The sequence below is a fragment of the Zootoca vivipara genome, chromosome 6 (genome assembly GCF_965207765.1).
Source record: "Zootoca vivipara chromosome 6, rZooViv2.hap1.1, whole genome shotgun sequence".
In the NCBI taxonomy this organism is placed as follows: Eukaryota; Metazoa; Chordata; class Lepidosauria; order Squamata; family Lacertidae; genus Zootoca; species Zootoca vivipara.
Window position 1 is genome coordinate 85,089,332 of NC_142589.1, and position 22,911 is coordinate 85,112,242.

Consider the following 22,911-nt stretch of genomic DNA (forward strand, 5'->3'; position numbering starts at 1 on the left):
GGAAGACCAGTTTTTAAAACCCCAACTCACCATGTGGAACTTGGGGGACGGGTCTCCACCTGGCCTACCTCATGGGGTCGGCATGAGGATGAAATCAAACGGGTTGGGGAGAGCAACCACATTCACTTGTATCGGAGAGCCCCACAGTCAATGCAAGTCCAGCCAGAATCTCTCAGCCTGGCCTACCTCACAGGGTCATTGCGAGAATAAAACGCAGCAGGAGAACAATATACTGTAATAATAATGATAATAATTTTATCATTTATACCAGGGGTCCCCAAACTACGGCCCCCGGGCCGGATGCAGTCCAATTGGCCTCCCAATCCAGCCCGCGACGAAAATCCTTTGTGCGCATGCGTATGGGCCTCTCCCGACCCAGAAGAGGTCATTTCCGATGCACTTCCGGGGCAGGGGAGGCCCATACGCATGCGCACAAAGGATTTTCGGCGATTTTTTCCGACCATGTGCGTGTGCGCATGCGCACGGGTGCGCACTCCCCCGCCCTCTGGCCCGCCGCGCGGTCGGCGCGGCGGGCACCGGCCCGAAGCCCGGTAAGTCTGGGGACCCCTGATTTATACCCTGCCCATCTGCACAGCACCTTGAGCTCCTGGGAGGGAAGGTGGGGTGTAAATGTAATAATAAAATGTTGATGATCAATAAGATTTGTTGTTTTTATTCCAGATTAAGGATGGTCCATTTAATGGATGATGCTGGCTGTTGGGTCCTACTTGGATACCTGCTCCTGCCTTTCTCTGTTGTGGGTAAGTTCTGCTTGCCATCAGATGTGGTGAGGAACAGGAAATTAAGCAGTATTTTTAAAAAATAAAATAAAATTGGACCATTCCATTTCTCTTTCTCTTCCTACTGCCCTAAAAATGTATTTATTAGATGTGGCATTCATTTGCACCCTCAACAACTGTTCTTGTAAGACTCTGACTCTGTCACCTATTTGCTGCCAAGGAGTGTGGTGGAGTCTCCTTCTTTGGAGGGTCTTTAAGCAGAGGCTTGACAGGCATGTGTCAAGAATGCTTTGATGGTGTTTCCTGCTTGGCAGGGGGTTGGACTGGATGGCCCTCGTGGTCTCTTCCAACTCTATGATTCTGTTGACTTAATCGGGGCGGCTAAATGGAACTTCCATTTCCAGGAGCAGCCTATTTCCGAATGCTGCCTGCAGCCGGGGGGCGCTTCTGGGAGAAGCTCCGGACTTCTGGCAACAATTTGGAAGGTTTCCCCCTCCCTCCAAATCTGGGATCTGTGGCCAAAAAGAAGAAGAAAGGGAAGCCAGCTTCCTGTGGGCACCTAGACTGAACACTGTTGGTGGGCTACAATACATGCATCTAGCTCCTTCTAGTTCTGTAAGACAAGAAAATAAGGAGTGGCAGCCAGATCAGGCAAAATACCCTTAAGAACCTGGGAAGTGAGATAGACTGCCTCTGGGCTAGGAGGCTCCACAAGGGCATAAGAAGAGCCTGGCTGCTGGATCAGGGCAATGGTCCATCTAGTCCAGGCCTCCTGTTCTCGCAGTGGCCAAGCAGGTGCCCCAAAGGGAAGCCCACAAACAGGAGCCAGGCACAGGAGCCCACTCCTGTCCCATGGTTTGCAGCAACTGGGATTCAGAAGCATGACTGCCCCAAATGTGGAGGCAGAGCAAAGCCGGCAATAGCCCTCTGCTAACTGAGTTTATCCCCTCCTCTTCTAAGCGGTTCTTTCTTTATCCGTCCTGACCCTCCCAAAGTTCAGCTTTCGAGTTCCACGCTTAGGAGACAGGGAGAAAGACTCTCTCCCTGCCATGCACAATGTAACTCTCGGCTGCTTCCTTTCCTCTGCCCTGAATCTTCCAACGTTCGCCTTCATTGGATGTCCACGAGTTCTAGGGTTACGAGTTCTAGTTTCCTTTACGGCTGCTATGCAGAATTTTATAAATTTCTATCCTATTGCCCCTAACTCACCTTTATTTTAAGCTAAAAAGCCCCAAACGCTGCAGGAGAGATTTTATCTCCTAGGAGAGATCTTATATACTCTCCAACATTTCTCTGATGAAAACAGAATCATACAATAGTAGAATCATAGAGCTGGGAGGAACCTGAGAGTCATCTAGTCCAACCCCCTGCAATGCAGCAATCTCAGCTAAAACATCCATGATAGGAATGTTGTAAAGGGGGGGGGGTCGCATAACTCCAGACCCTCCAATATTTCTCCAGTAAAAATAGGGACACTGGGACTGTCTGGTTCCAGTGTTATGAGTTCCAGTTTCCTCTGTCCACTTCTTCTACGCCTTGCACAAATTAAAAAATTTCTATCAAGTCGCCTCTTACAAGCCTAAGCCAAAAACTCCCAAATGCTACTGTAGCTTTTCCTCCTAGGTGAGATCTTAGGGACAAGATCCTGCTTGGGAGCAGAAGCCCCAGCATCTCTGGGTTTGGGGAAACCTTGTAGTTGCAGGCAAAAATCTGGGATCTGTTTTCTGTCCCCTCCTAACCTCCCCCCCCAAAAAAACCCCACTGTAAACAAACAAGCTGCAAACGACCTGCCAGCCATGAGCATCAAATAATGTACGGGTAATTAAGTATTAATGGTAACTGGAAGACAGGCATGAATAAGGAATGATGCACAGGAGAATAGGAAAAGAATTTCAAATCCTCTGCCAAGACATGTCAGGCAGGGTGTTTTGCCTCCCCCCACCCCCACCTCTGCCATTCTGTGTCTGCACAGATCCAATATCTGGGCCAATATTCTGACATCCTGGTTTGATTTTATCCTCTGCACCCTAAAGACAACAGCAGGGGTCAGCAATCTTTATCAGTGGGCCGGTCCACTGTCTCTCAGACCTTGGGGGGGGCTATATATATATTTTTTGGGGGGGAGAACGAATTCCTACCGGTATGCCCCACAAATAATCCAGAGATTCATCTTAAATAAAAGGACACATTCTACTCATGTAAAAACACGCTGATTGCCGGACTGTCTGCAGGCCGGATTTAGAAGGCGATTGGGCTGCATCTGGCCCCCCGGGCCTTAGTTTGCCTACCCCTGGAGAATAGGGTTCTGTTGTGATGCCTCTCTGAGCAGCGAGGACTTAGGGAAGGGGAGTAGCTCCCAGTATCTCAGGCCAGGGCAGACGACAGTGAGCCAGATGAACGAAGGGCAATGCCCTCCAACATTTCTCCAATGAAAATAGGGACACCTTATTCTACACCAGGAAGCTTCTCCTGCACACATAGACCTCATGGGCACATCAAAATTGGTCACCTTGAGCCAACTCCAACCTCTCCGCTGAACCTGCTTCACAGGGTTGTTGTGAAGGAAAACTGTGCGAAGGAAGGGATTGTGTCCAACACCTTCCACAGATAAATGGAAGGAAATGGGATATAGGATTTGAGCTGCCTTGAGTCCCTGTCAGGGAAAAAAGCTGCATATAATAATAATAATAATAATAATAATAATAATAATAATAATAATAGTGTTGTTACGGAAAATTCTGGGTGTGAGGCTACTCAGCCACCCAGCTTGTCGGGCACAACCCACGGGTCCCTGTGGAGTAAAGTCCAGCCACCGGAGCAAAATAGCATAAACCAACGTTTATTGCGCACAACAGGTTCACAAGGAAATGAACGAACGGGAATGGGTGACAAGAACTTTTAAAACTTCCCACTCTTACCCACAATACAGTTTGACACGCATCATCACTACATCATTGTTACATAGCTAGAAAGGGGAGGTCTACACAACATTAACATAAAGGTAAACAATATTAACATAAGGGTAATGGACCCAGGTGGCGCTGTGGGTTAAACCACAGAGCCTAGGGCTTGCCGATCAGAAGGTCGGCGGTTCGAATCCCCGCAACAGGGTGAGCTCCCGTTGCTCGGTCCCAGCTCCTGCCCACCTAGCAGTTCGAAAGCACATCAAAGTGCAAGTAGATAAATAGGGACCGCTCCGGCGGGAGGGTAAACGGCGTTTCCGTGCGCTGCTCTGGTTCGCCAGAAGCAGCTTTGTCATGCTGGCCGCATGACCCAGAAGCTGTCTGCGGACAAACGCTGGCTCCCTCGGCCTATAGAGCGAGATGAGCGCCGCAACCCCAGAGTCGGACATGACTGGACCTGATGGTCAGGGGGCCCTTTCCCTTTAATGGTTCAGGGTAAAAGTAAATGTGTGATAAGTACCAGGAGAAACTTCTCAGTACCCACAGGAAAAGAACAATAAGGTCCTGGCTTTGCATGGTCTGCCACCTGGGTGGGTCTGGTGATGGGATTAGGCTTGGCCAACAATCAGCTCAGCAAAGTGTCTCTGGGCACTTCCTGGAGTCCCTTTTCAAGGGCAAAATAGCGTTGGAATGGTGGAAACTGGACTTGATTTTATATGATTTTTAAAACTAGGTAACTTCCCTGAGCTGTCAAGTCGAAAGGATATATTTATGCATAATATTTATAACATTTAACAACTTTAAAGATGTGTCCCCCCCCCCTGTAATTTCCATAACCATAAAAATTCTGAAAATGATCAGGAACATGCTAGAGAGAAAATCCTATTAAACTCAGTGGGACTTAGTTCTGAGTGAAAATGCTTAGGATTGCAGTGTAAGGCAGCCCAGTCTTGACCAAGTTACCTGGGAGTAAACTCTGCTGAATACAATGGGGCTTACCTCTGAGTAGACAGGGCAATGCTCCATTTGCATTGAAGGAATCAACACTCCCCACGTTTCCTAAGAAATGACTGGCTGTGGAAACATTGCAATTAAAGAATTTAAAGTGGATTGTTGACATTCTCTTCCAAAAATATAGGAAAGGCTTCGTATGCCAGCTTCACCGTTTCCTTCATTTGGCGCATGGTTTTCATTTTCTGTATAAACAGGACTCTGTTTCTGCACCTACACACAAACCACTTTTAATTGTTCTCTGAAACATGGAGGAAAAGGGAAGCTGGGACATTCCGGGATCAAATCAGAAACTGGGCTGGCTTCCGTAATTCTGGGACTGTCCCTGGAAAATTGGGGCACTTGGAGGGTAAGCAATGGTCTGGCTTGCCGAAACCACACGGGTCTCTTTCAGCCTATCCTGCCTTGCTGTGCTGTTGTGATTCCTGCATTGCAGGGGGTTGGACTAGATGAGCCTCGGGGGTCCCTTCCAACTGCACAATTCTATGTTTCTATGATAGGATGCTGGATGGACCCCCTTAGGCCTGGATCCAGCAGAGATCTTCTTGCATTCTCATGGAAGGCCAAACCGCTTACTAGGTTTTTGTTTTTGTTTATAAAAGTGTTTGTATACTGCTCTCTCTCTCTCTCTCTCTCTCTCTCTCTCTCTCTCTCTCTCTCTCTCTCTCACACACACACACACACACACACACACACACACACACACACACACTCCCAAGCTGTTTACAGCAATAAAAACCCCACACAATAAAACCATCAAAAAGTTAAGATCAATTAACCACATTGCAGAATGACACATCCTTAATTGCCATGGAGGAAATTTGCGGGAGATCTGTTGCCGTGCTAACCATTGCACGGCACAGCCCTCCCTTTCCTGGATGGGGCACCTAGCAGCCGAGTGTCAGGATGCATGTGAGAATCCCTGGAGTGCAGTTTCAGCAACTCAGCTTCCTAGCCTGGGCTTTGAAAAACAGGGTACTGAGCTGCCCTTATTGCTTGTAAAAAAAAAAAGGGCTGCAGGGAGCTGGATGGTCCCAGAGAGCCAAGCTCTCTGGTTCATCTTTTCTCCAGGACTATCCATTCAATTTCCTTTTGTTTCTTCTCCTCCCTCTTTTTTTTTAACTCCCTCCACCCTTTCTGGCTACCTTCCCCCTCATCCTATAATTGGGTCCAGCTGGCTGCAGCAGAAAATCAATGCTCAGAATGAGCAAGGGTGTCCGTCGCAGCCATGGAGATGATTAATTTCACTGGTAGCAAAGTCCACAGAGCGGTGCTTTTCATTGCTGTGAAAAATTCCCTTCTGTGACCAGTTAAGGCAGCCTTCTCTGGCCCACTGTCCTCCAGGCAGTGTGGGGAATGCCTTTTTGGGGGGGAGTGTGAAAGCCAGTGTCCCTCCATATTGATGGGGGATGGATTTGAGGATTAAATCTGCAAATTAAAATTTAAACCTCCTGTCCCACCTGGGTAGGAGAAATATGAGAGTAGAATAATAGAACTGTTTGTTGAGCTGGAAAGGGACCCTGAGGATTATCTGGTCCAACCCTCTGCAATGCAGAAGTATGCAGCTGTCCCATACAGGGACTGAACCTGCAACCTTGGCATTATCAGCATCATGCTCTAACCAAATGAGCGAAACAGGCTACGAAGCCCTTTTAGCACAGTAAAAACACTTGTGTGCTTTTGCAGCTTGCTGGAAGCAAGGAATTAAGCAATTGCGCCTTTTTACCCCTCTACTTGTGGTCTGCTCACCTTCCCTTCTCTTGTCCCTGTTGCTAACAATGCACCACTCGTTTTAGTAACGAAAAGCAAAAAAGCTTTACTTACATTTCAATGCAGGCAGCAAAGATATCAAAGTACCATGCAGGTGAAAATATCTTTTTGTTACAAAATACCAGATTGGTTTCCTTTCCCTTTTCTTTTTTATATATAATTTTTATTTCTTTCCATTTAATAATATACGTTCACATCATTACAATCCACTTTACATCCCCGGCTCTTTAGAGCCTATCAACTTTCTTCCCTCCTACCTCATGGCTTTCAAAATTAATCTTCATATCATTGCATTTGTACATTTTCCAATTCTAATTACACTCATTACAAAATTGTAAGCAATTAAACATCACTAGCAGGGTTGTCTGAAGACTTGTATTGAGAAATTTTCCACCTTTCTGTATTTATTTAAATTTTGAGTTATTTTGTAACTTACAAATTGGCTTTCAAAAGGGAGTCCAAAAACCTATTGATTTTAGCTGACCTGTTCCAAGTATAAAAAAATTCCTTCCAGCAGCACCTTAAAGACCAACTAAGTTTTTATTTTGGTATGAGCTTTCGTGTGCATGCACACTTCTTCAGATACACTGAAATACTGTAGAAGTCCGCAGACACTTATGTAGAGAAAGGGTGGGGAGGGGGTATCACTCAGAAGGGTGGTGGAACTGGGTGATTGACAGACTGATGACTGTAAAGGTAAAGGTAAAGGGACCCCTGACCACTGGGTCCAGTCGTGACCGACTCTGGGGTTGCGGCGCTCATCTCGCGTTATTGGCCAAGGGAGCCGGCGTACAGCTTCCAGGTCATGTGGCCAGCATGACAAAGCTGCTTCTGGCGAACCAGAGCAGCACACGGAAACGCCGTTTACCTTTCCACTGGAGCGGTACCTATTTATCTACTTGCACTTTGACGTGCTTTCGAACTGCTAGGTTGGCAGGAGCTAGGACCGAACAATGGGAGCTCACCCCATCGCGGGGATTCAAACCGCCGACCTTCTGATCAGCAAACCCTAGGCTCTGTGGTTTAACCCACAGCGCCACCCGCGTCCCTGTTGACGACTGTAAACGACTGCAAATGGTCTTGCATGAAAAAGAAAGGGTTGTATTTAATTTATTCCAATTATCCAGATCCTTCTTTACCTCCTTCCATACTTTTACATAATTATTCTTTGTATTGTTTGTAATCCATATCCCCAAATATTTTTCACCACTTCCAATCCTACTTTTTCCTGTAATTGTCCAATTACCTCCTTAGACAGATTTTTGGTTATTAAATTTGTTTTTTTCATATTGATATCAAACCCTGCCAATTCTCCAAATTCTTTAATTTTTTAAAGAGCCCTCGGGATACTAGGGACTAGATGAGGACCAAGAGCTGGGAGAGAGCAGGGTTTGAATCCCCACTCAGCCACAAAGCTTGCTGGGTGACCTTGGGGACCAGTCTCTGCCTCTCCTAGCCTCACCTTCTTTGCAGGATCATTGGCGGGAGCGGGAGAGAGAACGACGCATGCCACCTTGAGCTCCTCAGATAAAAAAGGTGGCAGAGGAATGCCACAAAACAAACCCATCTTTTCCGTGCAGGCTCCCAAGACAATGCGAAGGTGATCCACATCAACAAAGTCCACCACCAGCCTCTCCGGGTTGGCCTGGCGGAGCCCGTCGCTCTGCCCTGCCTCTTCCTCCTGCAGCTGCCCGCCTCCCTGGGGCCCAACGCGCCGCCTGACCCCCCTCGGATCAAGTGGAGCAAGGTCCAGTCAGCCTCGGGGCAGCCGGAGGATGTCCCCATCCTGGTGGCCAAGGACAACGTGGTGAAGGTTTCCAAAGGCTACGAGGGGAGGGTCTCTCTGCCTGGGTACCCCTCCCGGCGCCACAATGCCACCCTGCTGCTCTCAGCCGCCCGAGCCAGCGACGCCGGGCTCTACCGTTGTGAGGTGGTGGCAGGGATCCATGACGAGCAGGACCTTGTGCCCCTGGAAGTCACAGGTGAGAAGCATCTGCAATAGTAGTGCATTCTTTAAAACAGGCATCCCCAAACTGCGGCCCTCCAGATGTTTTGGCCTACAACTCCCATGATCCCTAGCTAGCAGGACCAGTGGTCGGGGAAGATGGGAATTGTAGTCCAAAACATCTGGAGGGCCGGAGTTTGGGGATGCCTGCTTTAAAATAATAATACTTGTATTGAAAGAATTTCAATTATTATCCTAATACCTATGTTAGGTGTTAATACCCTACTACATTCTGTAAAAGCTTATTCCAAATGTTGTCATGTTTGTCTGAACAAAGTCTACGTCTGTAAGAAGTCCATTCATAAGTTGCAAGCGTTATCATATTGTCGGTCCATTGATTAAGCGGTATCATGTCTTCATTTTTCCAATTCATCAGTTGCAGCCTCTTGGCCATCATTAGGGCACATAGAATCCATTTCCATTGTCCCTTTGTTAATTTCCACAAAACAGGTATATCGTTCAAATGAATATTCTCTGCTGAAAGATTTAACTTTTTCCAGTAGCAGCAGATTCTTAAGAGGGAGTTTTGGTCCTGGTCTTGCTTGTTTGAAGCGAGGCTGGTCTCTTCAGCGAGCAGGGCCTTTTTGGTAGTGGCGCCTCCACAGTTCCTCAAGGGGTCTGATGTCATGGACTGGTTGGATGAAGAATCATGGTGGGAGGAACCAGCTGAGGAACCCGCAAGGGAAGAAGGCTCAGAGCCCAGGGAGGGGTGGTGGGACAGCGATGAGTGGTCAGAGGGAGAAGAAGGAGAAGCCTGGGAGGAGGAGGTGTCAGGAACTGAAGAGGTAACAGGGTTTAGTGAGGGGGGAGAGTCTGTGGCAGAGGGAAGTCCAGAATCAGAGGCAGAAGCTGAAGCTGAAGCGGAAGACGAGGGGAGGCCAAGGGGCAGAGATGGGTCAGGCTGGTGAAGAGTCACAGGTGTCTCTCCCTCCTGCTGCAACAAGCTCTCCTTCTCCCTCTGAATGAGGAGAGGCATGAAAAGAGAGGAGGAGAGCTTGGCTGCATGCAGGCATAGTCTCTGATTGCTTGGGGAAAGTGCTGGAGAGGAGAGGACTTAGACGGCTGTGGGGAGGCAGGGACCTCCAGCCTCGGCAACTGCTTCATGGGAGCAAGACCTACTGGGGATGAGCGGCTGTACTGATCAGGCCTAATGTTCAGCCAAGTCTGTGCAGATTGTGTTTTTGCTAATAAAGAGTTAACCCCAACTTGAACAGTGTGGTTTTCTGCTGGCTCTCGCTCTGCCTGCCTGCTAAAGGGTATTGAAACCAGCTCTTAGAAGGAGGTGAAAAATATAAAGCTAGCAATTCCACGAAGGTCCTCAAGATAGGTGCCTAGGAATTTCACACCCTCTTGTGCCCATTTCCTTGCCCGCCCAGGTGTGGTTTTCCACTACCGAGCTGCCAGCAACCGCTACGCGCTGACCTTCCCAGAAGCCCAGAAGGCATGCGAGGAGAACTCGGCAGTCATCGCCTCCCCTGACCACCTCCAAGTGGCCTTCGAGGATGGCTATGACAACTGCGACGCAGGGTGGCTCTCTGACCACACCGTCAGGTAAATGGAGAAGGCATATGCCACTGTTTTCTGATTTATAAGGAGCAATTCTGATTTTCTGTCTCAATACTGCCCCCGGTTAATACATCAATTTGTCCCCCAAATTGGGACAGCTTTAAAGGGGAGAAGGAATATAAAAAAATCCTAGGTTGTCAGTAGCTGCCTGTAGGTGGCTTCTACCCTTTGGAACTCACTGGCTCTTGATATCAGGCGGTGCCTTTTTGCTTAAAACATTTTTGGTTAGGCAAATCTGCCCAGATATCTCGAACGCTTTAGTTTTTTGAGGGTTTTGTTTTTTCTTTCTGATTGCTTCATTCTTTTTGTAAACCGCTTTGAGGTTGTTGTTTTTTAACAGAAAAAACCCCAAGCGGTAGATCCATTTAATAAATAGGTCCACTAAATAAATGGATTAATAAATAAAATAAAAAAATAAGCAAGGCAGCTACATCACCTCCAGCACCAGAGGCAGTCTATCTTTGAAGCCCTGTTCCTGGAAACGGCAAGAGGGGAGTTTTACTGCTGTTCTCAGATCCCTGCTTCTGACTTTCCCGTTGGGACCCTGGCTGGCCCCTGTGAGAGCAGGAAGCTGGACTATATAATAATAATAATAATTTATTATTTATACCCCGCCCATCTGGCCGGGTCTCCACAGCCACTCTGGGCGGCTTCCAACAAAAGAATAAAACACAATAATCTATTAAATATTAAAAGCCTCCCTGAACAGGGCTGCCTTCAGATGTCTTCTAAAAGTCTGGTAGTTGTTTTCCTTTTTGACATCTGTTGGGAGGGCGTTCCACAGGGTAGGCGCCACCACCGAGAAGGCCCTCTGCCTGGTTCCCTGCAACTTGGCTTCTCGCAACGAGGGAACCGCCAGAAGGCCCTCGGTGCTGGACCTCATTGTCCGGGCAGAATGATGGAGGTGGAGACGCTTCTTCAGGTATACTGGACCGAGGCAATTTAGGGCTTTAAAGGTCAGCACCAACACTTTGAATTGTGCTTGGAAACGTACTGGGAGCCAATGTAGATCTTTCAAGGTGGGCCACTGATCCAGCAGACGCTCTTCTCATTTTCTTACAGCAGTCTAATATAGTGACAAACAGCTCTGGTTCTAAGATGCAGCTTTTCCAGACCCTCCATGGACAGCCCTGGATTTAAAGAAGCCGTTTCGGTTTCTGATATGATCCCGGAATGTCCCGCTTTTCCTGAGGACGTCCCTATTTTCACCCGAGAAATGTTGGAGGGTCTGGAGTTAGGCGAGACCCCCCGAGCCAAGGAGATAAGTAAATCACAGCCTTTAGAAGGCATCTGAAGGCAGACCTGTATAGGGAAATTGTTTGACATTTAATGTTTTATTGTGTTTTTATATATGTTGGAAGCCTCCAAAATATTATGCCACCCAACATCGCACATTAAAAACTTCCCTGAACAGGAAAATAGGATGCCCCTATTTTCATCGGAGAAACATTGGAGAGTATGCCTTCCTTTCATGGCTTCCAAGAGGGAGGCTGGGGAAAACAAATTGGGACCCTTTGCTGAGTAATTTTGACACATGCTGATACCAAGGTGGGCTCGCTGTCATGCCTCCCACCCCCATTTCCCTCTCTCCCCACACCCCCTGCTTCTCCCTGGGTTGCCCCCTCGCTCTGTTCTTCCACCCTCCCTTCAAAGGCATTCCAGCTGCTGGAGCTCCATCCTTTGGCAAAGGATTCTGGGAGAATCCCGGCTTGCCGTGCTCCCCCTCCGCCTTCCCTCCCATCCAATGTTCCCCTTGCTCGTTCCTGGCACAGGTACCCCATCACCCTCTCGAGGCCTGGCTGCTACGGGGATCGCAACACTCTCCCGGGAATCCGGAGCTATGGGGAGCGAGATCCTGAGGAGGCCTATGATGTCTACTGCTACTCGAAAGAGCTTCGGGGTGAGTACGGCCCGTGCAAAGGGGGCAGAGGGGGAAATAGACGCAGCTAGCACTTTGGGAAACAGAACCACAGCCGTCCTTTGAAATCGGGACCTCTCTGAATTTTGCAACGCAGTTTCTTGGTTAAGCAATGGGTGCAGAGCATTGTCGCCAAGTGAGTTCTCCCCGGAGCAAGCCCCATTGAAGTTAATGGACCTCTAAGAGAACCATGCCCATTATGCTTGAAAACCATGAGGTCTAGAATCTTACTTTGGGTTGTTCCCAGCTAATCCTGCTCAGAGCAATCGTGCTCGTTGTTTTCAGTGGGTTGACGCCTTATTCACTTACCATTATTTCTTTTGTGCATTTATAGCATACCTTTTCTCCTAGCAGCTCTCTCGCCGCAACAACAACCCAGTCAGGTAGGCTAGGCTGAGAGGCAGTGACAGGCCCAAGGTCACCCAGTGAGCTTCAGGTGCTGAGTGGAGATTTGAACCATGGCTTCTCCATTACTAGTCTGACACTCTACCCACTAGACCACCGCTGCCTCTTCAGTGCTAACTTCCAACATCATGCAAGAGAAAAAAAATGTATGGGTCCAGATTTCTCCTTAAAGAATAAGTGTGTGTGTGTGTGTGTGTGTGTGTGTGTGTGTGAGAGAGAGAGAGAGAGAGAGAGAGAGAGAGAGAGAGAGCGCACCAAAGCATTAGCCTGGCTAGCTCATCTGCTTAGACCATGATGCTGATAACGCCAAGGTTGCAGGCTCAATCCCCGTATGGGACAGCTGCCTATTCCTGCATTGCAGGGGGTCCGACTGGATGATCCTCAGGGTCCCTTCCAACTCTACAATTCTGTGATTATGCCAAATAACCTCCCCAAAGGGAAACAGGCTATTCCTGGGATAGCTCAGTTGATAGATCATGAGACTCTTAATCTCAGGGTCGTGTTGGAAGGTTCAGGACAGACAGAAGAAAGGACTTCACAGCGTTAAACTGTGGAACTCCCTCCCACAGGAGGTAGTGATGACCACCAACTTGGATGGCTTTAAAATAGGATTGGACCCGTTCATGAAGAATAGGGCTATGGATGGCTGCTCACCACGATTGCAGGCAGCAATGTTTCCGAATCGCAGTTGCTGGAAACTGCAGGAAAAGAGAGGGCTCTGGTGCTCGGATCCTGCAGTGGGGCATCTGCTTGGCCACTGTGAGAAGAGGATGCTGGACCTGATGGGCCACCTTTGGGCCTGATCCAGCAGGTTTCTCTTACGTCCTCATCACAAGCAGGTATAGCAACAGGAAGTAGCACCCCACAACTCCAATCCACCGCCCCAGTGATTGCAATGCACACCCCAGACTTAACCGCAGATTCCACTTTCTGATTTACAGGCCCTCCAAGTGTCCCTATTTTTCAGGGACAGCCCCAGATTTACAGAAGCCGTCCCCGTTTCTGATTTGATCCTGGAATGCCATGATTTTCCTTAGGGTAGGGGTTGGCAAGGTTTTCTGGCTGTGGGCCGGACATGCGCGGATATGCGCAGCACGATGCCGGAAATCGCTTCTGTGCGTGCTCGGAAGCCGAAAATTGTGCCTGCGCAGAAGCGATTTTCAGCATCTGGGCATGCGCAGACACAGTTTCTGGCATCTGCGCGTGTGCAGATGCCATTTCCGGCACCACTCAGCAAGTCCCCGTGCTGTGCCGTGCTGGTTTAGCACAGCGCAGGGGGGATTTGCCGAGCGGGCGGCTCGTGGGCCAGTTAAACGGCCTCCGTGTGCCAACCTCTGCCTTAGGGGGTCCCTATTTTCATTGGAGAAATGTTGGAGGGTATGGATTCACCACTACCCCTTAATCCAGCATTTGCCAAGAGGCCGTAACCTGCAAACACCTATCAAACACCGAAGCCCAGTTTTGTTCTGTTTTGGGACATTTTCTGCCTTTTGGATGTCAAGAAGAAAGGTTCCCAGACAGCCAATCTGTGTTTCTGAAAACAGCCCGAGAAGATTTTAATCCTCAGCCTGTTTAGAAATAAAACACACATGCAAACCCGAGGGAACGCTGATGGATCGTTGCCTGGGGTTCATCCTCAGTCGCGATGAGCAGAAACGGCCGATTTCAACAGCCCAAGACAGCTTTGCTAATGAAATGAAAGGCACTATCAAAAAACCATCACAGGCTTCTCCCGAGATCCCGGAGGGGGAATCGCGAGCAGGCATCGCTTTGATAAATTGGCCACGCTCGAGTTCCTCTTTGTCTCCGCTGGAGAAAGGGAACAACCTAACAAAAGGGTAACTTATCCTGTCTTGGCTTTGTTCCTTAAGTAATGATGGTTGTTTAAGAAACATAGAAACCTCAGAGTCTGGCAGAAGCCTCTCTGAAGCTCGGTGAAGTTGGGGGGGGTCACCCTGGGCCCTCACCCTGGGCAACTTGGCTGCCAGCCAAAATGATCAAGGGGATGGAGCGACTCCGGAAAGGTTGCCATGTTTGGGACTTTTAAGTTCCAAGAAAAAGCGGACCAGAGAAGGGAGGAGAGAAGTTTGTAAAATGATGCATGGCTTGGTGAGAGTAGATGGAGAAGAGCTTCTCTTCCCTCCCTTGTGGCATGAAGAACTCGTGGACATCCAATGAAGCTGAATATTGTGAGGTTCCAGACAGATAAAAAGAAAGGACTTCTTCACGCAGCACAGAGTAAATCTGTGGAACTCCCTGCCAACAGGAAGCAGTGATGGCCACCAACCTGAATAGCTTTAAAAGAGGATTGGACCCATTCAGGGAGGAGAAAGGGATCTCCATTAGCTGTGATTCCTGCATTGAAGGGTTTGGGGCTAGATGACGCTTGGTGTCCCTTCTATGATTCCCAAAGGAAACCAGAGCAGCAAACCTGCCAATAACAACTCGGTTAGAGCATGGTGCTGGTAACACCAGGCAGGGCCGGTGCATCCATTTAGGCGAACTAGGCAGCTGCCTAGGGCGCCAAAATGGAGGGGGCGCTGGCCAGCCTGCCCACCGCCTGCTGCCCCCCCGGTGCTGCCTGGGGCTGCTTCCCCTGCGCCTGTCACCTGTTGAGTGGCTTCAGGCCGCTATCCTGAGGCGCGCACATGCCTCCGGAGAGCAGCCTGAAGCCTCTCAACAGCTGACAGGCGCAGGGGAGGCGGCCCCAGGCTCATGCCCCCTGTGCGAAGCTCCAAAGGCATGCTGGGAGCGTGAGCCTGGGGCCACCTCGCCGCGCCTCTCAGCTGTTTTTTTATTTTATTTTTTCTACTTTTCTATTTTTTTCTATTTTCTATTTTTCTATTTTCTATTTTTTATTTATTTATAACTTTTTTTTAAAAAAATTATTAATGGAGGGGGGCACCAGAAGGTGATCTCGCCTAGGGCGCAAAAAACCCTAGCACCGGCCCTGACACCAGGGTCATGGGTTTGATCCCCACATGTTCCTACATTGCTGGGAGCTGGACTCGATGATGCTCAGGGTCTGTTCCAACTCTATGATCCTATGATATAAGTGCATAAACTCAGATCGTTTAGTGTGGCAGCACCCTAGTGGTCTTTGCCCATTGATATCAAGCAGGTGCCTTCCCTTTATTCTTTTTGGCGCCTGCTAGAAGCATTCTTGTTTGGACAAGTCTGCCCAGATGCTTTATAAAATTGATGTGGGCTTTAACCTGTCTGGGAAATTTTTGTGTGTTTATTCTTCTTCTTCATCATTATTGTATTTCAAACTGATTTTTACTAAAGTTTTCACAACACACTCAAGTAATACCTAGGACAAATAGAACCGAAAAGACAAGAAAGAGAGGGAAGAGAGAAAAAGAACAAGAAAAGAAAGGAAAAAAGAGGAGGGAAGGGGAGGGGGGAGAGATAAGAAACAACAAAGGCAAAAAGGGGGCTGCTTTTGTTTTCTTCTTGCTACTTTACATTAGAAAAAGGACTCTGTCTATGTTAGTGTCCAACTTCTCCAATTTCTGTTAAACCACATTTCTTTTTAGTCAAAGTGTTGCTGCATCATTCACTTCTTCTCCCAACAAAAAGTCCAAAAGGGAACCTCAAATTGACTCTTGCAGGGAGGAGGAAGACGGGACAAAGTTAGCATTGATTAGCTCTGTCTAGGGCTTGCTGATCAGAAGGTTGACGGTTCGAATCCCTGCAACGGGGTGAGCTCCCGTTGCTCGGTCCCAGCTCCTGCCCACCTAGCAGTTCAAAAGCACATCAAAGTGCAAGTAGATAAATAGGGACCGCTCCGGCGGGAAGGTAAACGGCGTTTCCGTCCGCTGCTCTGGTTCGCCAGAAGCAGCTTTGTCATGCTGGCCACATGACCCGGAAGCTGTCTGCGGACAAACGCTGGCTCCCTCGGCCTATAGAGCAAGATGAGCGCCACAACCCCAGAGTCGGACACGAATGGACCTGATGGTCAGGGGCCCCTTTACCTTTACCTTTAACCCCTCTGCATCCTATATAATAAAGTGCAAGTGTCTCTGCGTCCAGATTCCCTGTGTCCCTGTGTCCGCGCTACTGCGCATGTGCCTCACAGACACAGGGATTGGACGCAGAGACTGGGATGTTCTAGCGCCCGTTTATTGAACGGGCTGATTTACACTAGTTGTATAATAATAGTATGTTTCAAACTGTTTTCTTGATAACTTCATTGTTTTAAGTTTCTGCAAACCGCTTTGAGTGGTTTGTTTGAGGGTTGGTTTTTTTTTGGCAATCAAGTGGTGCGTATACAAAATAGCAATGCAATTTAAACTTTTTTTCATTTCCGGCTTTCAGGAAAGGTGTTCTATGCCTCTAGCCCCGGACGGCTGACGTTTCAGACGGCTCAAAAGCACTGCCTGAGCCGAGGCGCTCGGCTGGCGACCGCAGGGCAGCTCTACCTCGCTTGGAGGGAAGGGCTCGACCAGTGCGACCCGGGATGGCTGGCTGACGGAAGCGTCCGCTACCCTATACGCATCCCGCGGAAGAAGTGCGGTGGGGACGAACCCGGCGTCCGGACAGTCTACCAGTTCTCAAACCGGACGGGCTTCCCAGATCCAGCTTCCAAGTTCGATGCCTACTGCTACAAAGGTTAGATCGATTGGTTAAGTTATATGGCGCTTTTCCCGCAGCGAGCTGTGACCAAAGCAGCTTGTGGCAAACACTGAGAAAAATCAAAATACAGAGCAGTGGAAATGCAAATTCTATATGTCAAATACAGCACAGAGGACTTGCTCTTTGTCGAGGAACGACTCTGTCGTCATTTCGGCATTGTTTCATTTCCCTCCTTTCAATGAAATGATGGTGCTTGAAGGATGTTCAGGGCAGACGAAAGCTAGCCCTTGTCCACACACGTCTCACTCCCACAAGATCTAGCAGTGTCTGGGCTGAACGATGGGGGTGGATGATGTTCCTTCAAGTATACAGGGCTGAGGCCATTTAATGCTTTCAAAGTCAGCACCAACACTTTGAATTGTGCTTGGAAACGTACTGGGAGCCAATGTAGGTCTTTCAGGATCCGTGTTATATGGTCCAGGCGGCCGCTCTTACTGGCTGCTGCATTCTGGATTAGTTGTCGTTTCCAAGTCAGTTTCCAAGGTAGCCCCACAGAGAACGCATGGCAGTAGTCTAAGCGGTAGATAACCAGAGCATGGACCACCCTAGCGAGACATTGTGCAGGCTGGAAGGGTCTCAGATGGAGCTGGAAGGGTCTCAGATGGAGCCTTGGACACAGAATTGACCTGTGCCTCCATGGACAGCTGTGAGTCCAAAATGACCCCCAGGCTGCACACCTGGTCCTTTGTTGTTGTTGTTTAGTCGTTTAGTCGTGTCCGACTCTTCGTGACCCCATGGACCATAGCACGCCAGGCACTCCTGTCTTCCACTGCCTCCCGCAGTTTGGTCAAACTCATGTTCGTAGCTTCGAGAACACTGTCCAACCATCTCGTCCTCTGTCGTCCCCTTCTCCTTCATGGATCAATGCCTTGTTGTGGCGAAGGGGCTTGAATAACTCAGAGAAGCTATGAGCTATGTCATGCAGGGCCACCCAAGATGGACAGGTCATAGTGGAGAGTTTTGACTAAACGTGATCCACCTGGAGAAGGAACTGGCAAGCCACTCCAGTATCCCTGCCAAGAAAACTCCATGGACAAAGACAACAGACCTAGTCCTTTAGAGGCACAGTTACCCCATTCAGGAACAAGGAGTTCCCCACACCTGCCCACCCCCTGTCCCCCCAGAAACAGAACTTCTGTCTTAATAATAATAATAATTTATTATTTATACCCCACCCATCTGGCTGGGTTCCCCCAGCCACTCTGAGCGGCTTCCAAAAAAACATTAAAATACAGAAATCCATCAAACATTAAAAGCTTCCCTAAACAGGGCTGCCTTAAGATGCCTTCTAAAGGTCTGGTAATTGTCGTTCTCTTTGACCTCTGATGGGAGGGCGTTCCACAGGGCAGGTGCCGCTACCGAGAAGGCCCTCTGCCTGGTTCCCTGCAACTTGGCTTCTCGTAGCGAGGGAACCGCCAGAAGGCCCTCGGAGCTGGACCTCAGTGTCCAGGTAGAACAATGGGGGTGGAGACGCTCCTTCTGGTATACTGGACCGAGGCCGTTTAGGGCTTTAAAGGTCAGCACCATCACTTTGAATTGCTGGGATTCAACCTCAATCTGTTGACCGCCATCCATCCTCCAACCGCCTGCAGACACTCACACAGGACCTTCACTGGTTCTGATTTAAAGGAGAGGTAGAGCTGGGTATCATCCGCATATCAGTGAACCCCCAGCCCAAACTACTCCCAGCGGAGTAATTTTATGAAAACCCTTTTGCTAGACAGGGGATGGGTGAAGGCAGAGACTTCCCATGCTCAAATCCTGCGTGCTGCAGTGGAGTTGCCGGCCCCCTCCCGCAGCCCACCGTCTCCCCCCTCCCTGCAGCCACTCCTCTCTGAGGTGACACAATTTAAGGTGCAATCATTCCGGACGCATTTGGATCTGGGAGGTGGTCAGGGGGCGGTGGGATGTAATTTTCTTCTCGTCGGCCCAAGCAACTGCAGAAGTTGCCTTTGGCGATGCTGGCTGATTTATGAGCGCACCCTTGGCATGAGGCAGAGCATAAAATGGCATTTCCAAACTCCCTTCCTTTTAATAAAACAAAGTGCCTGTACTTGTATAGCAGCAGTATCGGGGGAGCCAGCCGGGGCTGGAGGGCTGGGCAGGAGTGTGTGAACATCATAAATCCAAGTCTTTCCTGTTCTCAACGTCTCTCCTTGCCTGTTCTCACAGCTAATTAACAGGATGTATAGAATCAGAGGGGACCCAGGTGGCGCTGTGGGTTAAACCACTGAGCCTAGGGCTTGCTGATCAGAAGGTCGGCGGTTCGAATCCCTGTGACGGGGTGAGCTCCCGTTGCTCCGTCCCAGCTCCTGCCAACCTAGCAGTTCGAAAGCACATCAAAATGCAAGTAGATAAATAGGAACCGCTACAGCGGGAGGGTAAACGGCGTTTCCATGTGCTGCTCTGGTTTGCCAGAAGCGGCTTTGTCATGCTGGCAACATGACCTGGAAGCTATACGCCGGCTCCCTCGGCCAATAATGCGAGATGAGCGCGCAACCCCAGAGTCGGTCACGACTGGACCTAATGGTCAGGGGTCCCTTTACCTTTATAGAATCAGAACCGTAGAGCTGAAAGGGACCCCCAAGGGCCATCTAGTCCAACCCTCTGCAACGCAAGAATCAATTTGGAGAGGGAGAATTCTTGCGTGGCATGGAGAAAGTGGAGAACTTTTCTCCCTCTCTCCCAACACTCGAACTCATGGACATCCAATGAAGCTGAATGTTGAAAGTTTCAGGACAGATAAAAGGAAAGGTTTATTCACACAGCGCAGAGTTAAACTGTGGAACTCCCTCCCACAGGAGGCAGCAATGGCCACCAATTTGGATGGCTTTAAAAGAGGATTGGAGAAACAGAGGGCTATCGACGGCTACTAGCCACAGCGGCTCGGCTCTGCCTCCACAATTGGAGGCCGGAATACTTCTGAATACCAGTTTCTGGAACTGCAGGAAGGGAGAGGCCTGCTCTTGTTCTTGGATCCTGCTTGCTGGTTTCCCACAGGCATCTAGTTCACCGCTGAGAGAAGAGGCCGCTGGACTAGATGGGCCAATGGCCTGATCCAACAGGCTTTCCTTACAGTCTTCTGTTCTCACACAAAACCTCCATGTTCAGGAACAATCTACCTCTGTTACCGGAGGGGTTCTGAGGTGGCTGTCGCCTCCAACCCCCCTTGTAGGCTTCCCATTGGAGCATCTGAGGGGCCACTGATCTTGGGGCCTGACCCAGGACGGCAATTCTTATGCACTAAATGCCTCAGAGGGCAGGAGATTATGGCTAGGAAGATGAAACATTTTCAAGGCTCTGGGAAATGGAGTATCTGTAAAGGCAGATGTTTTCTTGAGCAGGAACTCAGGGGAACTGACTTCCCTTACCTTTTTTAAATAAAGTAAGTATTATTATTTGTCAGGGGGGCTGGGATGGATATGCACCCAATGCCTGATCCTAAAATCCAAGCATCCCCAAACTTTGGCCCTCCAGATGTTTTGGACTACAGTTCCCATCTTCCCCGACCACTGGTCCTGTTAGCTAGGGATCATGGGAGTTGTAGGCCAAAACATCTGGAGGGCCGCAGTTTGGGGATGCCTGCTAAAATCCATCTGTACTCAGTAAAGTTGTGGCCATTTCTAATCCATATACAGTGGTACCTCGGTTTACGAACTTAATCCGTTCCGGAAGTCCGTTCTTAAACCAAAACCGTTCTTAAACCGAGGCTTTCCCTAATGAGGCCTCCTGCCGCCAGTGCCCTTCCACCATTCGGTTTCCGTTCTTAGACCGAGGTAAAGTTCGCAAACCGGGACACTACTTCCGGTTTTGTGGAGTTCGTAAACTGAATTGTTCATAAACAGGGCTGTTCTTTTTTAAAAAAATAATAATCAATTTTTATTAAATTTTTCACTTACATCCAATCATATGATATTAATTATTCCAAATTATACAAATGCATATCAATTAATCCCAATATGATGCCAAATTATAAAAAATTTAACTTCCCATGCTTCAAATTCTGAGGGCTCTGATCATCGATGAGTTACCGCCTTTCTAATTATAATCCAAATCCTTTCCAATTATTATAGTCCAATATATTCCAGATCGTTTCCAACAGTTCTGTTATTATCCTTCAATCTTCTCACGGCCTCTGAGATGTTCTCACAAGCGAGATTAAACAAGCAATATCTGTTTCTGTGTGGATTTTATGTCCATGCTTCCCCATAAATTCCCCGACAGTCTCTCCTTCCACGCTGGGATTTTTACCGAGTCCAACCAAGAGTCTTATCACCATAAACAGGGCTGTTCTTAAACCGAGGTACCACTTTATTTGTCTGCTGGGCTTATTAATCACATCTTACATTTAGCCACTGCCTGGGGGGTGGGGGTGGCACTGGACCCGCAACAAAAAAAGCAAACTTTGTGATGGGTTCCCCTACCTTTTTCCAGGAAAAATGCACTGCGTAAAGGTCAGCCTCAAACCCAAGTGGTCTAATACCTCTTTTCTTCTCCTTCCAGCTTGGCAGCCGCCCACAACACCAGGCCCAGCCGCATTGGGGGTCGACCACGGCCAGGTGGCTCGGGAGCCCATGGATCAGGACTCTGAGGGGAGCCAGGATCCAGGCATCGAGAACATCTTGGTGGAGCACGACTCCCACCTGCCACTGCTGAATGAGCTTTTCCCCAAGGAGAACGACGATGCCGTCATGTCGGGAGACTCGAAAGAGCTCTCGAAGGATCCCTACGGTCCCTTGCAGAAGGCCGCCGTGCCGTTCCTGGAGGAAGACGAGCAGTTGCAACTGGTGACAGCTATCCCGGCTGGGTTTGTGGATCCGTGGGGGGAGGAGAGGGCGGCGCCAGCACCAAAGGCAACCCCCTTGGATTTGGAAGGTCACACATCTACAAGACCATTCACCGTCTCCATCCCGGGTGGGGCGAACGGTGGACTTCCATTGGATACAGCTGACCAAACTCCGGTTGGTGAGATGAAGCAGCATGGCAATGGCGAGGTGAGCGTTGGCGAAGAGTCGGCCAATGCCAGTCAAACCATCACCAAGTCGTCCCCTCCTCCGGAAGACTCTGACGATGGCGTACCACCTGAGGAGGTTGCCCGTCCAACCTCTCCAACTTGGCTTCATGGAACCGCAGAAGGCAGCAGCCCCCAGCCCCCGTTCCGGACCCACATCCCCGAGGGGCGTCCGACCTCAGCCCTCCCCCCGGTGCCTCACGGAGGCCACCCCTCTGGCACTGAGGCTCCTCCGGCTCCTGCTGGCCTCCCCGAATCTACCCGAAAGAGCATTTACTCCGGGCTGAACGGGCGCTTCTTCCAGAGACGCCGAGAGGAAGGAGGAGACAGTGGCGGCAGCCAGCCAAGCATTGATGGGGGAGATGGCACCGCGGTGCCCCCGACTCTCCCTGTCCTGGCGCTGGCGGTGCGCACGATGGCAGACAACTCCATCGAGGCCACCGCGAGGGAGGCCCCGAGCCCTGCCTCTGCTCTGCGGGGCGAGGTGATCTACGCCTTCTCCAACGAAGTGGAAGGGAATGGTAAGCGAATCTCCAGACCTGTTTTCATTTCAGTCAAACCCAGAGCTTGTGCTCTGAAGGTGCAATGAGTCACATTCGAAGTGACGTGGGCTCTGCCCAGACACTGAGGTCCAGCGCCGAGGGCCTTCTGGCGGTTCCCTCACTGCGACAAGCAAAGCTACAGGGAACCAGGCAGAGGGCCTTCTCGGTAGTGGCACCCGCCCTGTGGAACGCCCTCCCACCAGATGTCAAAAAGAAAAACAACTACCAGACTTTTAGAGGACACCTGAAGGCAGCCCTGTTTAGGGAAGCTTTTAATCTTTAAGAAATTGGTGTATTTTAATATTTCTGTTGGAAGCCGCCCAGAGTGGCTGGGAAAACCCAGTCAGGTAGGCAGGGTACAAATCATCACCATCCCTCAAGGTCGCCCAGGGAGCTTCTGTG

The 22,911-nt window shown here is 49.4% G+C and overlaps 1 protein-coding gene across 1 annotated transcript in view; it reads left to right on the plus strand.

The window, feature by feature from the left end:
* Positions 1-688: 688 nt before the first annotated feature.
* Positions 689-22,911, plus strand: part of NCAN (neurocan) — a 46,476-nt gene continuing 24,253 nt past the window's right edge. The window contains exons 1-6 of the mRNA XM_088672908.1: positions 689-761; positions 8,005-8,406; positions 9,806-9,980; positions 11,768-11,895; positions 16,639-16,932; positions 21,460-22,488. Coding sequence (XP_088529034.1) covers positions 689-761; positions 8,005-8,406; positions 9,806-9,980; positions 11,768-11,895; positions 16,639-16,932; positions 21,460-22,488 — 2,101 coding nt within the window. The remainder of the gene's footprint in view (positions 762-8,004; positions 8,407-9,805; positions 9,981-11,767; positions 11,896-16,638; positions 16,933-21,459; positions 22,489-22,911) is intronic.